Source organism: Colossoma macropomum, unplaced genomic scaffold, assembly GCF_904425465.1.
Source record: "Colossoma macropomum unplaced genomic scaffold, Colossoma_macropomum, whole genome shotgun sequence".
Lineage (NCBI taxonomy): Eukaryota > Metazoa > Chordata > Actinopteri > Characiformes > Serrasalmidae > Colossoma > Colossoma macropomum.
The window spans coordinates 40248-52313 of NW_023495821.1; the positions used below are offsets into that span (position 1 = coordinate 40248).

At 37.1% G+C, this 12066-nt stretch overlaps 1 protein-coding gene across 1 annotated transcript; it reads right to left on the reverse strand.

Annotated features, from left to right (window-relative positions):
- Window positions 1–1641: 1641 nt before the first annotated feature.
- Window positions 1642–11627, reverse strand: LOC118803081. Its single transcript, XM_036563586.1, has 6 exons — window positions 11507–11627; window positions 11071–11214; window positions 2299–2637; window positions 2063–2161; window positions 1929–1963; window positions 1642–1792 (listed from the first exon to the last, which is right to left on the reverse strand). The coding sequence occupies exons 1-6, from the start codon at window positions 11625–11627 to the stop codon at window positions 1673–1675; spliced, it is 858 nt and encodes a 285-aa protein (XP_036419479.1). The 3' UTR covers window positions 1642–1672.
- Window positions 11628–12066: the final 439 nt, after the last annotated feature.

Sequence of the window (12066 nt, forward strand, 5' to 3'; positions counted from 1 at the left end):
AGTGAGCTCCATAAACACATAGAACTCCAGTGGTCTCCAGTGGTCCAGTGGTAAATGGGCACAAATTTCCACAGACACACTCCAAAATCTCAAAATTCTCAAAATGGATTTTATTTTATTCTATGGTTTCAATTTAAAGTAATTGTGGATTTTCATTTGACTTCACAAATGAACAAAATATAGAATTTGGCAAGGGTTGCCCAAACTTTTATACATATCAGTGAGTAATGGTGATCTGTGATAAGTCATTTTCATTTGTTTTGTCATGATATTTATGTCATTGTCATGACAAAACTAACATTGTTTCATTGAGATAACACTTTTTTTCTTATGATAATGGCACAAATATCTTGAGATCTCAAGAAAACGTTTTTTGTTGTAATAATTATATAATTAACTCAAGACTCAAAAGAAACAAATGAAAATAATTAGTTATCATGGAAAAACAGAGTAAAAAACATGCAAATCCATGGATCTTTAGGGCTTCCATACATCAGGCTATAGGCCTAATTTTTAAGGTAATAGACTTAGTATAAGGAGACTAACGATGTTCAGTTGTGCAGAAACTTGGCTTTGTTATTCAAAAATATCTTGGGGAAATTAAAAGGTTTTTGTGTTAGGTAAGTAATGAAGACTACCTTTTCAGAAAAGGCATAATGAGCTAATACTAGAGTTAACTGGTACAGTATTTGGATGCTCTTGAGGACTTCTTGTCTTCTACACTAGATTTTTGTCCTCATATGATGTGCCAACATGTTAGTTTGCCAGAGAAATATATTTTTGTTGGAACCAACAAACAGATTGTTAGTACTTTTTGTAGTACGACTTCAGTAGTTAGCCTAGTTCCAGCCAGACCACTTCCTCAATCATCAATGTGCCCTTGTGTTTTTGAATTGGAGACGTATCAGCTTTATCAGTTACTGGGTATCATAGTTCAACTGCTTGAACAAAAAGCACTTCCCATTTCCTCCATTTGTGGTGGGCTTATCTGCGTCATATTTATCCAGTGGTAGAGTTGAAAAGCTCTTTTAACCAATCCCAGCATCTTTTAAATGATAACGTATTACATTTTTTTAGAAAAATCTCTTTTGTCTAAACTGCCTTATTCTTTTTGGACCTTACTGCTGTCAGAAGCCTGACTTTCTGAATTTGACCCAGAGGCACAAGAACAATTTCACTTTAAATTCTAATGATTTTTTTTTTTATCTGAAAAGCTGTTATGAGCAGCCCTGGTACTTATATGTACTAAAGTTAGCTTACTGTGTCACATTACTAAGAAAATAGCAGTTGTTGTACACCATGAAAGCTAATTCCTTTATTTGTTTTTCTTCTTACATACTAAAGTGTAAAGAGAATCTGACAAACTATCCATAGACACACACACACACACACACACAAGATCATTTACAGTGGGGTCCAAAAGAGACAACATTTAAAATGATTCTATTTTGTGTTAAGTTTTTATTACAAATTCTGTTATCAACATAACAAAATGAGTGAAAAGTAAAATCTTTGAAATATTTAAATGCATTTCAGATTTTTTTAGGATGGGCTGTGTGATCCCACAAGTTTGTGCAGAACTCTCTAATCAGTAGCTCAAATCCACTTAAGAGTCTCTAATACATCATCTACAAAGATTTAATTAAAATATAAACATTAAATGTTCAGTTTTCTATCGTTCTTTGACCTGTGAGTAAATGTCTTGACTTTCCTTGACTCTGGATGTTCTGGATGGAGGAGGTTTCTTAGCAAAATTCAGAGCTGCATAATTCAAGGCATCTGTGTTCTCAACCTGATGGAGAACATTCCACAAAAATATATATTAATTTTGTAAGCTGCAAATTAACATCAACGTGGTATGACTACACAGTACAGCATATGCAGGACAAGGAATGTACATGATAATGTGAAATAAATGTATATTTTACCTGATTTGTGTGACTTGGATGATCAGTGAAAGACCCTGAAAAGGGTAAAGTTTGGCTGCTTGTTATAACTGTTCATGTTTTATTGAGATTTCTGAAACAAAAGCTCTATTACAGCATCAACACTGGTGACCTACCTTTCCGCTGGTTCTTAAGGAGCAGAACAGCCAGAACGACAGTCACAATAACAGTTATCACATTGGTTGTTGTCAAGGCAAAAATCCAAATATTATCTTCTAAAATGATAAAAGGCACACAGTGGGTTAATTACAGGTGATGTATTCATAAGCAGGAGTTCAAGTTTCTCCTAAGGTAACCATTTCATACAGTGGACGTCCTTTACTGAAATAAAGCTCTGTATTAACAGTCCTACCTTTTACACTGAGTTTAGTTCCATTCCCAAACAGTATCTGTCCACATGCAGCCACAGCACAGTAGTAAGTTCCAGCATCAGAGAGGCTGACGTTTCTCTTCGGGAGTTTGTAGACACAGCTCTGTGTAGGAGAATCAGTCTCAGAGCTCCTCGTACACTGACTGTCTGTGTCTCCATGAGTGTAAATGATTCCTGGATGAGATTCTCCTGATCCATGTCTGATCCAGTACACACTGTGTTCTCCTGAACAGCTCAAAGGAGTCACTGAACACTGGAGTGTAACCGACTCTCCACTTTTCACATCTACTTCATTCAGATTTCGCTTCTTAGACTTTTCATCTTAAAAATCATTTGTAAAAATGAAGAGAAACAATGCAAAAAGCTCTGAGAAGTACAAACATGAAGGAAATAAACATGTACAACATATTGGTTAGTATTGCTTAAAATCACATTTATCAGAATAGAACTGTTACCTGGAAAAAGCAGAAGGATCCCAGATCCAAACTCTGTAACATACTCCTTCACTTTCACACAGAAATATGTTCCTGTATCCTCTTCCACAGTGTTTATAATGCTGAGATCAAACTTTTCTTCACTTGCAGTTAATCTGAAGCGATCTACAAATGGTGGAGCGTATCTGATTTTTGCATTATTCTCAGATGATCTTGCAATAAACTGAGGCAGTTTTCCAAAACTCTGCTTATACCAGGCTAAATAGTGCTTATTGCCTTTGACAAAGTTTTGGTTACATTTTATTGTGACATTTTCTCCATAAGTCACTGTTTGCACTTGAAGATTATCAATCCCAGATGTTTTCACTGAAAGAAAAAAGTGTTTTATGACTAAAATAAACACCTCAATATAAATTGTTTAAGATTAATCATATTTTAAATTAAATAAGTGACTTACCAGATGCAAAAAGGCAAAAAATGGTGAAGATTCTGATCATTGCTCCTGTTGTGAAAGAGAGATGATTGTGAGTGATGTGTAATGAACTGGTCAGCTGCCTGTAGCAGAATAGACCTTGTGTCTGATGTGATTGGGCATTCTGAAGTTGTGAACCTTTGTGATTGGTTGAATTTTTTTTTTTTTTAAGGAAATGGAAAAAGGTCTGTTCTATTTGCAGGACCCCACATATCTGCACCACATTTTTTATTACTTGGTGTGGGTTCTTGAGAGAGTTTTACAGTAGATGACATTCTAAGATGCATTTTTCTTGTAAAACAAATATTAAAAAATATTACATGTAGAGAAGTGAAGGTCTATAATGAACATGTTGCTATCTATAAGATAACTCTAGGCTACTACTTTATAAATACATGCTGTACCTCTAGCTGGACCGGTAGATCAAAAATCTCTGATGTGCTTAGTGGTTTAGTGGCTGTCAGTTTAACCCCTTGAAATCCCAGTCTTATGACATAATAATACTGATTATTCAGTAACTGCAGGGACTTGTTGACAAACTGGTTGAGCTGTTTTTAGGTCACACAAGTGTATAATAAAACTTTGGGCCCAGTGGCGGAAACTGGCCATTTAAGGGGTTAAAACTTTATGATTAGTGCTGTTTTCAAATAGGAAATTAAGATTGATTAAAACAATCTCACTATTTAAATCCATGCGATTTAGAAGGAAAAGCAGTTTAGAAAATGTGTGTGTGTGTGTGTGTGTGTGTGTGTGTGTGTGTGTGTGTGTGTGTGTGTGCGTGTGTGTATTAAAACAAAATTGGTACATTAATGTGTGGAGAACAGGAACGTATTTATACAACTTTCTGTGGATTTCCAAAATGAAAGTATGCACAAAAAGCAGAAAATGTTGTGTATATATATAAAAATAATCTGATTTGTATAAGCTTGAGTATATGTCCATGCATGCTGTTTAATGAGCCTCATGTCCCATCATATGACCTCCCCATTATCAGTGCAGTGGTCAGTGCACATTGCTGAAAATACTTTTAGTGGAGTGTCCCATGAATAGTGGCAACCGTGGTAGAGTGGAGGGAAAATAGAGTGCTTTTAGAGTGTGAAGTATTGCTGCATGATCATTTCATTGCTAGATATAGTTGTGTTTGTCATCTGACTGAAAATAGGAAAAGTTGTTCAGGTAATCCTGACTTTTAGACTGAAACACATCATGGAACTCACTCATGTTTCACAGGCTACAAATTCTCCACAAGGGGGCACCATTAGCAGTCAAATCATTTTTGATATTTCTTAAGAGCAGTGCTTCACATCAGTGACACTTTACTTAAGTGTCCTTTACTTAAAGTTGGTAAGTATCTTGGTTACTCAGTAGCACAGTAGTCATTCAGCTCCAACAGGGTAGTGCTGTAGTGAAGAGCACTAGAAGCAAATCTGAGTCAAGACCAAGACCTGGACACATTGAGTTTGAGTCAAGATCAAGACTTTAGTGTAGTCCAAATCATGACTGAGACCAGGAGTGCTCAGGACAGACTAGACAGAAACCAGGCTAAGATTTTTCAGAATGTAAAAATAAAAAGAAGAAAAGAGATTTTTTTTAATGTTAATATTCATAGTAAATCATTATCATCATTCAAATATTTTTGTAATGTTTTGTAATTTTTGTAAAATAAAACATTAATTAATAAATAGACTGAAAATATTATGATTTATCATATTGTAGTCTTAGTCTAACTTTGCACTGTAACCTTTGGGAGCAAATGACACTAAGGTTATTCTCTGTCTCTTCTTCTCTGAAACTTATACAGAATCACCACCTAAAGTCTACTGAATATAAACCAAACAACATACATCCATTTTTATCATTAAATGAAGACATTCAGAGTGGCTAAGGTAAGCCATCATGGAATAGATCATTTAGATTCTCAGCCTGCAGTGAACAGATTTTATTTAAACATGTAGAACAGGGGTGTTAAATTTAAATAACCTGGGGGCCACTAGCTAGGTAGTCTTCTCCAAGGCGGTCAGGCAGAAAATATGTAGGGAAAAACGGTCGTATATTTGTTTCCAAGTATGAATTTTAACAAAGTATATGCACTCATTTAAGCACATCTTAGGCCCAATCCCATTTCTCATTTTTACCCATACCGCTTGTTTTCGAGTGCCACGTTGCCCCGTGGAACTGAGTTACAAGGGGTAGTGGTTGAAATGTTCCCCTGTAAAATGGGACAACCCTTAAAGAAAAAACCCTTCATTAACAGGCTTCGTTAACGCTGTTCTGCAGGCAACCCTCCCAGTCTGCAGTGATAGCAGAGGAGGGTAAAGTTCAGCAACCTCACTGGTGGTCTTTAGTTACATTTAGGGAATCATATGCCTTCAAAGTTGGGGGGATGCAACAATTATTTATTATCGCCCACCCCTAATTCTTTGGTGATATAAAGGTAAGATCAGCTGTTCGCCAGCTTTTGGTTCAAATGTTCTGTTCCACCTTAAACAGTGCAGCAGTTCTGATGCCTGAGGCACCAGAATGTAACTGCTGCACCATTTCAGGCGGAACAGGAAATTTTGCTAGGGCTGTGTAGCCCCAGCACTTCACCTGCCCCCTATATCTCAATAAACATTGCGACAACCTACCCCTAAGCCTGAACATGCAAAACAGAGGGGTAAAGGCTGAGTGGTAGGGGCAAAGGTTGAAATGGGAGTGGGCCTTAGTCAGTGTTTAACAAGTCACCACATTTCTGTGACCATAAATCACTACTAATATTGATGATGATGATGATGATAATTATCTAACAGTAGAATTGCATGGGACTCTTATTCGAGAGCAGTTAATTCTGCTTTCTCAGTGGATTCGTCTGATAATTATGTTCATTATGTTCATTATGTTCAAATTTCATGCTAAATTTGTTCTGAAGAAAAGTTCTGAATTTGCATGTGATTTTTTAAATTGAGAGTACACTTTAATGTACGCACACAACTTAAGTGCAACTGATTTATAAATAACAAACAGTTGCAGAAATGAGTGCACAGGAATGAGCTTTCCAACTCCGCCCATCTATTTAACTGATTTGCAGATAAGCGTTTCCAGCTATAAACGTTAAAAAAGGAGCGAAAACAGTATAGCCCAGCATGTTCTACAGACTTGATGCTGACTGGTTTAACAGTGAATTTACTAAAACTGTTTAATTCATTCATTTAAAACAAAGTGAGCTCCACAAACATGGTTTGATAAGTTTGGTGTCAGGAACTCCAGTGGCCTGCAGAGAACCCTGACCTCAACTCCACCAAACCACCTTTGGGATCAGTTAGATTGTGAGTCAGGCCTTCTCATCCCACCCCAGTACCTGATCTCATAAAAGCTCTTTTGACTGAATGGGCACAAATTCCCACAGACACACTCCAAAATCTTGTTGAAAGCCAGAAATTTGTAGGCTGCTGTAGCAGCAAAGGTGAGGCAGACTCCATATTAATACTCAGTTCATATACACTGATCAGGCATAACATTATGACCTCCTCCTTATTTCGACGCTTATTGTCCGTTTTATCAGCTCCACTTACTATATAGGTGCACTTTGTTGTTCGACAATTACAGACTGTAGTCCATCTGTTTCTCTGCATACTTTGTTAGCCCCCTTTTACCCTGTTCTTGAGTGGTCAGGACCCCCATGGACCCTCACAGAGCAGGTACTATTTGGGTGGTGGATCATTCTCAGCACTGCAGTAACACTGACGTGGTGGGTGGTGTGTTAGTGTGTGTTGCGCTGGTCTGAGTGGATCAGACACAGCAGTGCTGCTGGAGTTTTCTAAACACCTCAGTGTCACCGCTGGACTGAGAATAGTCCACCAACCAAAAACATCCAGCCAACAGTGTCCTGTGGGCAGCGTCCTGTGACCACTGATGAAGGACTAGAGGATGACCAACACAAACTGTGCAGCAGCAGATGAGCTGTCGTCTCTGAGTGGACACAGTGTTTAAAAACTCCAGCAGCACTGCTGTGTCTGATCCACTCAGACCAGCACAACACACACTAACACACCACCACCACATCAGTGTTACTGCAGTGCTGAGAATGATCCACCACCCAAATAGTACCTGCTCTGTGAGGGTCCATGGGGGTCCTGACCACTCAAGAACAGGGTAAAAGGGGGCTAACAAAGTATGCAGAGAAACAGATCGACTATAGTCTGTAGTTGTAGAACTACAAAGTGCACCTATATAGTAAGTGGAGCTGATAAAATGGACAATGAGTGTAGAAACAAGGAGGTGGTCATAATGTTATGCCTGATCGGTGTAGGTGTGATGGTCATTTGTAAACATACTGTTGGCCATAGATTTGTGCATGTATTTTGATTAATTCTAATCTAAAGTAATTTTGAATTAATATTTCACTACAAAAATAAAGAAAATATGAAACTTGGCAAGGGTTGCCCAAACTTTTACACATACCTGTAAGTGCATCGCCTTTTGCATTTCCGAAAGACGAAGTCTTTAGTCTTAAAATAAAAAAAAAGGACGACAGCACCAAAAAGCAATAAAACAAGTAATGCTTGTTGAAGAGAAAACAAAAACAAACCCTGAGTTGATGCAGTGCAGTCAGAGCTCGAAATGGTAAAAATGAATCTGGAATGGAGTAACAGTCAGGATGGAACAGTGTTTTGGCTCAGATTAGGGACATTTCTGGAATTGGTTATACAGGTGAAAATTACCTATGGATGTTTTACACTGTTTCTAAATTGTGAATGAAATAAAGTGTAACTTCTTTTATTGAATGCACACAACTTTCTGCCCATTTGGCCAATGGAAGGCCATGATTCTTCAGCCTCCACATGCTCAGTAATTTGTCTAATAGTTTGTCAGTGCACGCTGTGTTTGTATGACAGTCAATGATAAGCAGTTGTTGGTGAGTTTCCTCAGACCATTCACTGGTGGGTAGTTAAGATGTCTAAATATCTGAAAATGTAGCTAAATGGACACAGCGTGATACTGACAGTCTAAGTAGACCACGTTATATTGTAGCATTTACCGCTATGAAAAAAGAAATAGCTTAAGCACAATTAGTTGTGCTTTATTAACCGTCTGTAGTCTGGCCACAGCCATGCTGTACAGTAAACAAGGCTTTTAGCTAACAGTTCACTCTACATTCAGCTCACATCTGCACTCTCTCACTTTTAACTCTGACTGACACCCAGTACCTCTTTGATCTGACCTGCCTTCACATTAAGAGTATAACTGCAGAAGAACAGTACCCAAAATAAACATGCAGAATATTTCTCAAACACATTCCAATACGAACAAGGTGGTCTGGTTGACTAAATCTTGACCAAATGTTTATTTAAAGTCTGTCTCAATGTGAAAATGCTCCAAAGGAACATTGTTCCATTGACATAAGACACATTATGTCATGATAATGGCATAAATGTCTTGAGAACATGAACAACAAGTGCTTCCATACATAAGGTTATAGGCCTGTTTTTTAAATGATTGCACTGGTATAACGAGGGGTTACAATGTTCAGTTGTGCAAAAACTTGGCTTTATTATTCAAAAATATCTTGGGGAAATTAATAGGTTTTTGTGTTAGGTAAGTAATGAAGACTACCTTTTCAGAAAAGGCATAATGAGCTAATACTAGAGTTAACTGGTACAGTATTTGCTCTTGAGGACTTCTTGTCTTCTACACTAGGTCTTCTGTCCTCATATGATGTACGAACATGTTAGTTTGCCAGAGAAATATCTTCTTGTTGTTTCTAGCTTACAGTCTAAGCTGGAACCAACAGATTGTTAGTACTTTTTTTGTAGTACTACTACAGTAGTTAACCTAGTTCCAGCCAGACCACCTCCTCAATCATCATGTGCCCTTGTGTTCTTGGATTGGAGATGTAACAACTTTATCAGTTACTGGGTTTCATAGTTCAACTGTTTGAACAAAAAGCACTTCCCATTCCCTCCGTTTGTGTGTCATGTTTTTCCAGGGTTAGAGCCATGAAAAGCTCTTTTAACCAATCCCAGCATCTTTTAAATGATAACATATTACATTTATTAGAAAAATCTCTTTTGTCTAAACTGCATTATTCTTTTCAGGCCTTACTGCTGTCAGAAGCCTGACTTTCTGAATTTGACCCGGAGGTACAAGAACAATTTCACTTTTTTTTTTAATCTGAAAAGCTGTTATGAGCCCTGGTACTTATAGATACTAAGCTTAAACAAGCTTACTAGGTCACATTACTGGCCTTACCTTTGTTGAAACTTGCCGAAATATGAAACTGCAATTTGTAATATTAATAATAATAATAATAATAATAATAATAGACCAACTGCAAAACAAAAGATGGAGAAACTGAGATTCTTTGTTGAAAATTGTCTTTAAATCACTTTAAATCTTAAAAATAAAATAACTGACAAGCAAGAAAACATTGTGATATACAGGAAATCACATAATCATTTACATCATTTACAGTGGATCCACAAATAAAATGCTTCTATTTTGTGTCATTTAAGTTTTTATTACAAATCATGTCATCAGCATAACAATGTGAGTGAAAAGTAAAATCTTTGAAATATTTAAATGAAATTCAGAATTTCCTAACATTTGCTGTGTCACCCAACAAGTCTGTGCAGAAGCCTCTGATCAGTAGCTCAAATCCACTTGAGAGTTGTCTGAACTTCAGCTTCAATGGAACAGATACGTCTGACCATCTACAAAGATTTGAGACCATTAAACAATAAATATTAAAGGTTCAGTTTCCTTGTTTCCTTTGACTATCGTACTTTGACCTGTGAGTAAATGTCTTGACTTTCCTTGACTCTGGACGTTCTGGATGGAGGAGGTTTCTTAGCAAAATTCAGAGCTGCATAATTCAAGGCCTCTGTGTTCTCAACCTGATGGAGAACATTCCACAACAACGTATATTAATTTTGTAAGCTGCAAATTAGTGTAGAAATAGTATGACTACACAGTACAACATATGCAGGACAAGGAATGTACATGATAATAAGGAATATTTTTTCATTTTACCTGATTTGTGTGACTTGGATGATCAGTGAAAGACCCTGAAAAGGGTAAAGTTTGGCTGCTTGTTATAACTGTTCATGTTTTATTGAGATTTCTGAAACAAAAGCTCTATTACAGCATCAACACTGGTGACCTACCTTTCCGCTGGTTCTTAAGGAGCAGAACAGCCAGAACGACAGTCACAATAACAGTTATCACACTGGTTGTTGTCAAGGCAAAAATCCAAATATTATCGTCTAAAATGATAAAAGGCACACAGTGGGTTAATTACAGGTGATGTATTCATAAGCAGGAGTTCAAGTTTCTCCTAAGGTAACCATTTCATACAGTGGACGTCCTTTACTGAAATAAAGCTCTGTATTAACGGTCTTACCTTTTACACTGAGTTTAGTTCCATTCCCAAACAGTATCTGTCCACATGCAGCCACAGCACAGTAGTGAGTTCCAGCATCAGAGAGGCTGAGGTCTCTCTTGGGGAGTTTGTAGACACAGCTCTGTGTAGGAGAATCAGTCTCAGAGCTCCTCGTACACTGACTGTCTGTGTCTCCATGAGTGTAAATGATTCCTGGATGAGATTCTCCTGATCCATGTCTGATCCAGTACACACTGTGTTCTCCTGAACAGCTCAAAGGAGTCACTGAACACTGGAGTGTAACCAACTCTCCACTTTTCACATCTACTTCATTCAGATTTCGCTTCTTAGACTTTTCATCTTAAAAATTTGTAAAAATGAAGAGAAACAATGCAAAAAGCTTTGAGAAGTACAAACATGAAGGAAATAAACATGTACAACATATTGGTTAGTATTGCTTAAAATCACATTTATCAGAATAGAACTGTTACCTGGAAAAAGCAGGAGGGTCCCAGATCCAAACTCTGTAACGCTGTTCTTTACTTTCACACAGAAATATGTTCCTGTATCCTCTTCCACAGTGTTTATAATGCTGAGATCAAACTTTTCTTCACTTGCAGTTAATCTGAAGTGATCTACAAATGGTAGAGCGTATCTGACATCTGCATTATTCTCAGCTGCTCTTGCAATAAACTGAGGCAGTTTTCCAAAACTCTGCTTATACCAGGCTAAATAGTTCTTATTGCCTTTGACAAAGTTTTGGTCACATTTTATTGTAACATTTTCTCCATAAGTCACTGTTTGTACTTGAAGATTATCAGTCTCAGACGTTTTCACTGAAAGAAAAAAGTGTTTTACGACTAAAATAAACACCTCAATATAAATTGTTTAAGATTAATCATATTTGAAATTATATAAATGACTTACCAGATGCGAAAAGGCAAAGAATAGCAAAGACTCTTATCATTGCTCCTGTTGTGAAAGAGAGATAGTGATGTGTCTCTGATGTGATGGGAGACAGAGTCTTGGTCTCTGATGTGATGGGCATTCTGAAGTTGTGAACTTTTGTGGTTGGTTGAATCTTTTTAAGGAAATGGAAAAAGGTCTGTTCTATTTGCAGGACCCCACATATCTGCACCACAATTTTATTTCTTGGTGTGGGTTCTTGAGAGAGTTTTCCAGTAGATGGCATTCTAAGATGCAGTTTATCTTGTAAAACACAAAATATTACATGTGGAGGAGTAAAGGTTTAAAGTAGACAGGTTGCTATCCATAGTGTGACATTGGCTACTACTTTATAAATATATTCTCTACCTGTAGCTGGACAAGTAGATGAAAAATCTTTGATGTGCTTAAAGGTTTAGTGGCTGTGAGTTTAAAACTATATGATTAGTGCTGTTTTCAAATTGAGAATTAAGGTTGATTAAAATAACCTCATTATTTAAATGCCCCATGGCCCATAATGATGAGCAGTTTAGAAAGTGTGT

Coding starts and splice junctions, on each gene's coding strand:
- LOC118803081 (XM_036563586.1), bottom strand. CDS start 11,627: ATGCCCATCACATCAGAGACCAAGACTCTGTCTCCCATCACATCAGAG. Junction 11,215..11,506: donor TCTTTGCCTTTTCGCATCTG/GTAAGTCATTTA, acceptor TACCATTTGTAG/ATCACTTCAGATTAACTGCA. Junction 1,793..1,928: donor ATCCAAGTCACACAAATCAG/GTAAAATATACA, acceptor GTTCTCCATCAG/GTTGAGAACACAGATGCCTT.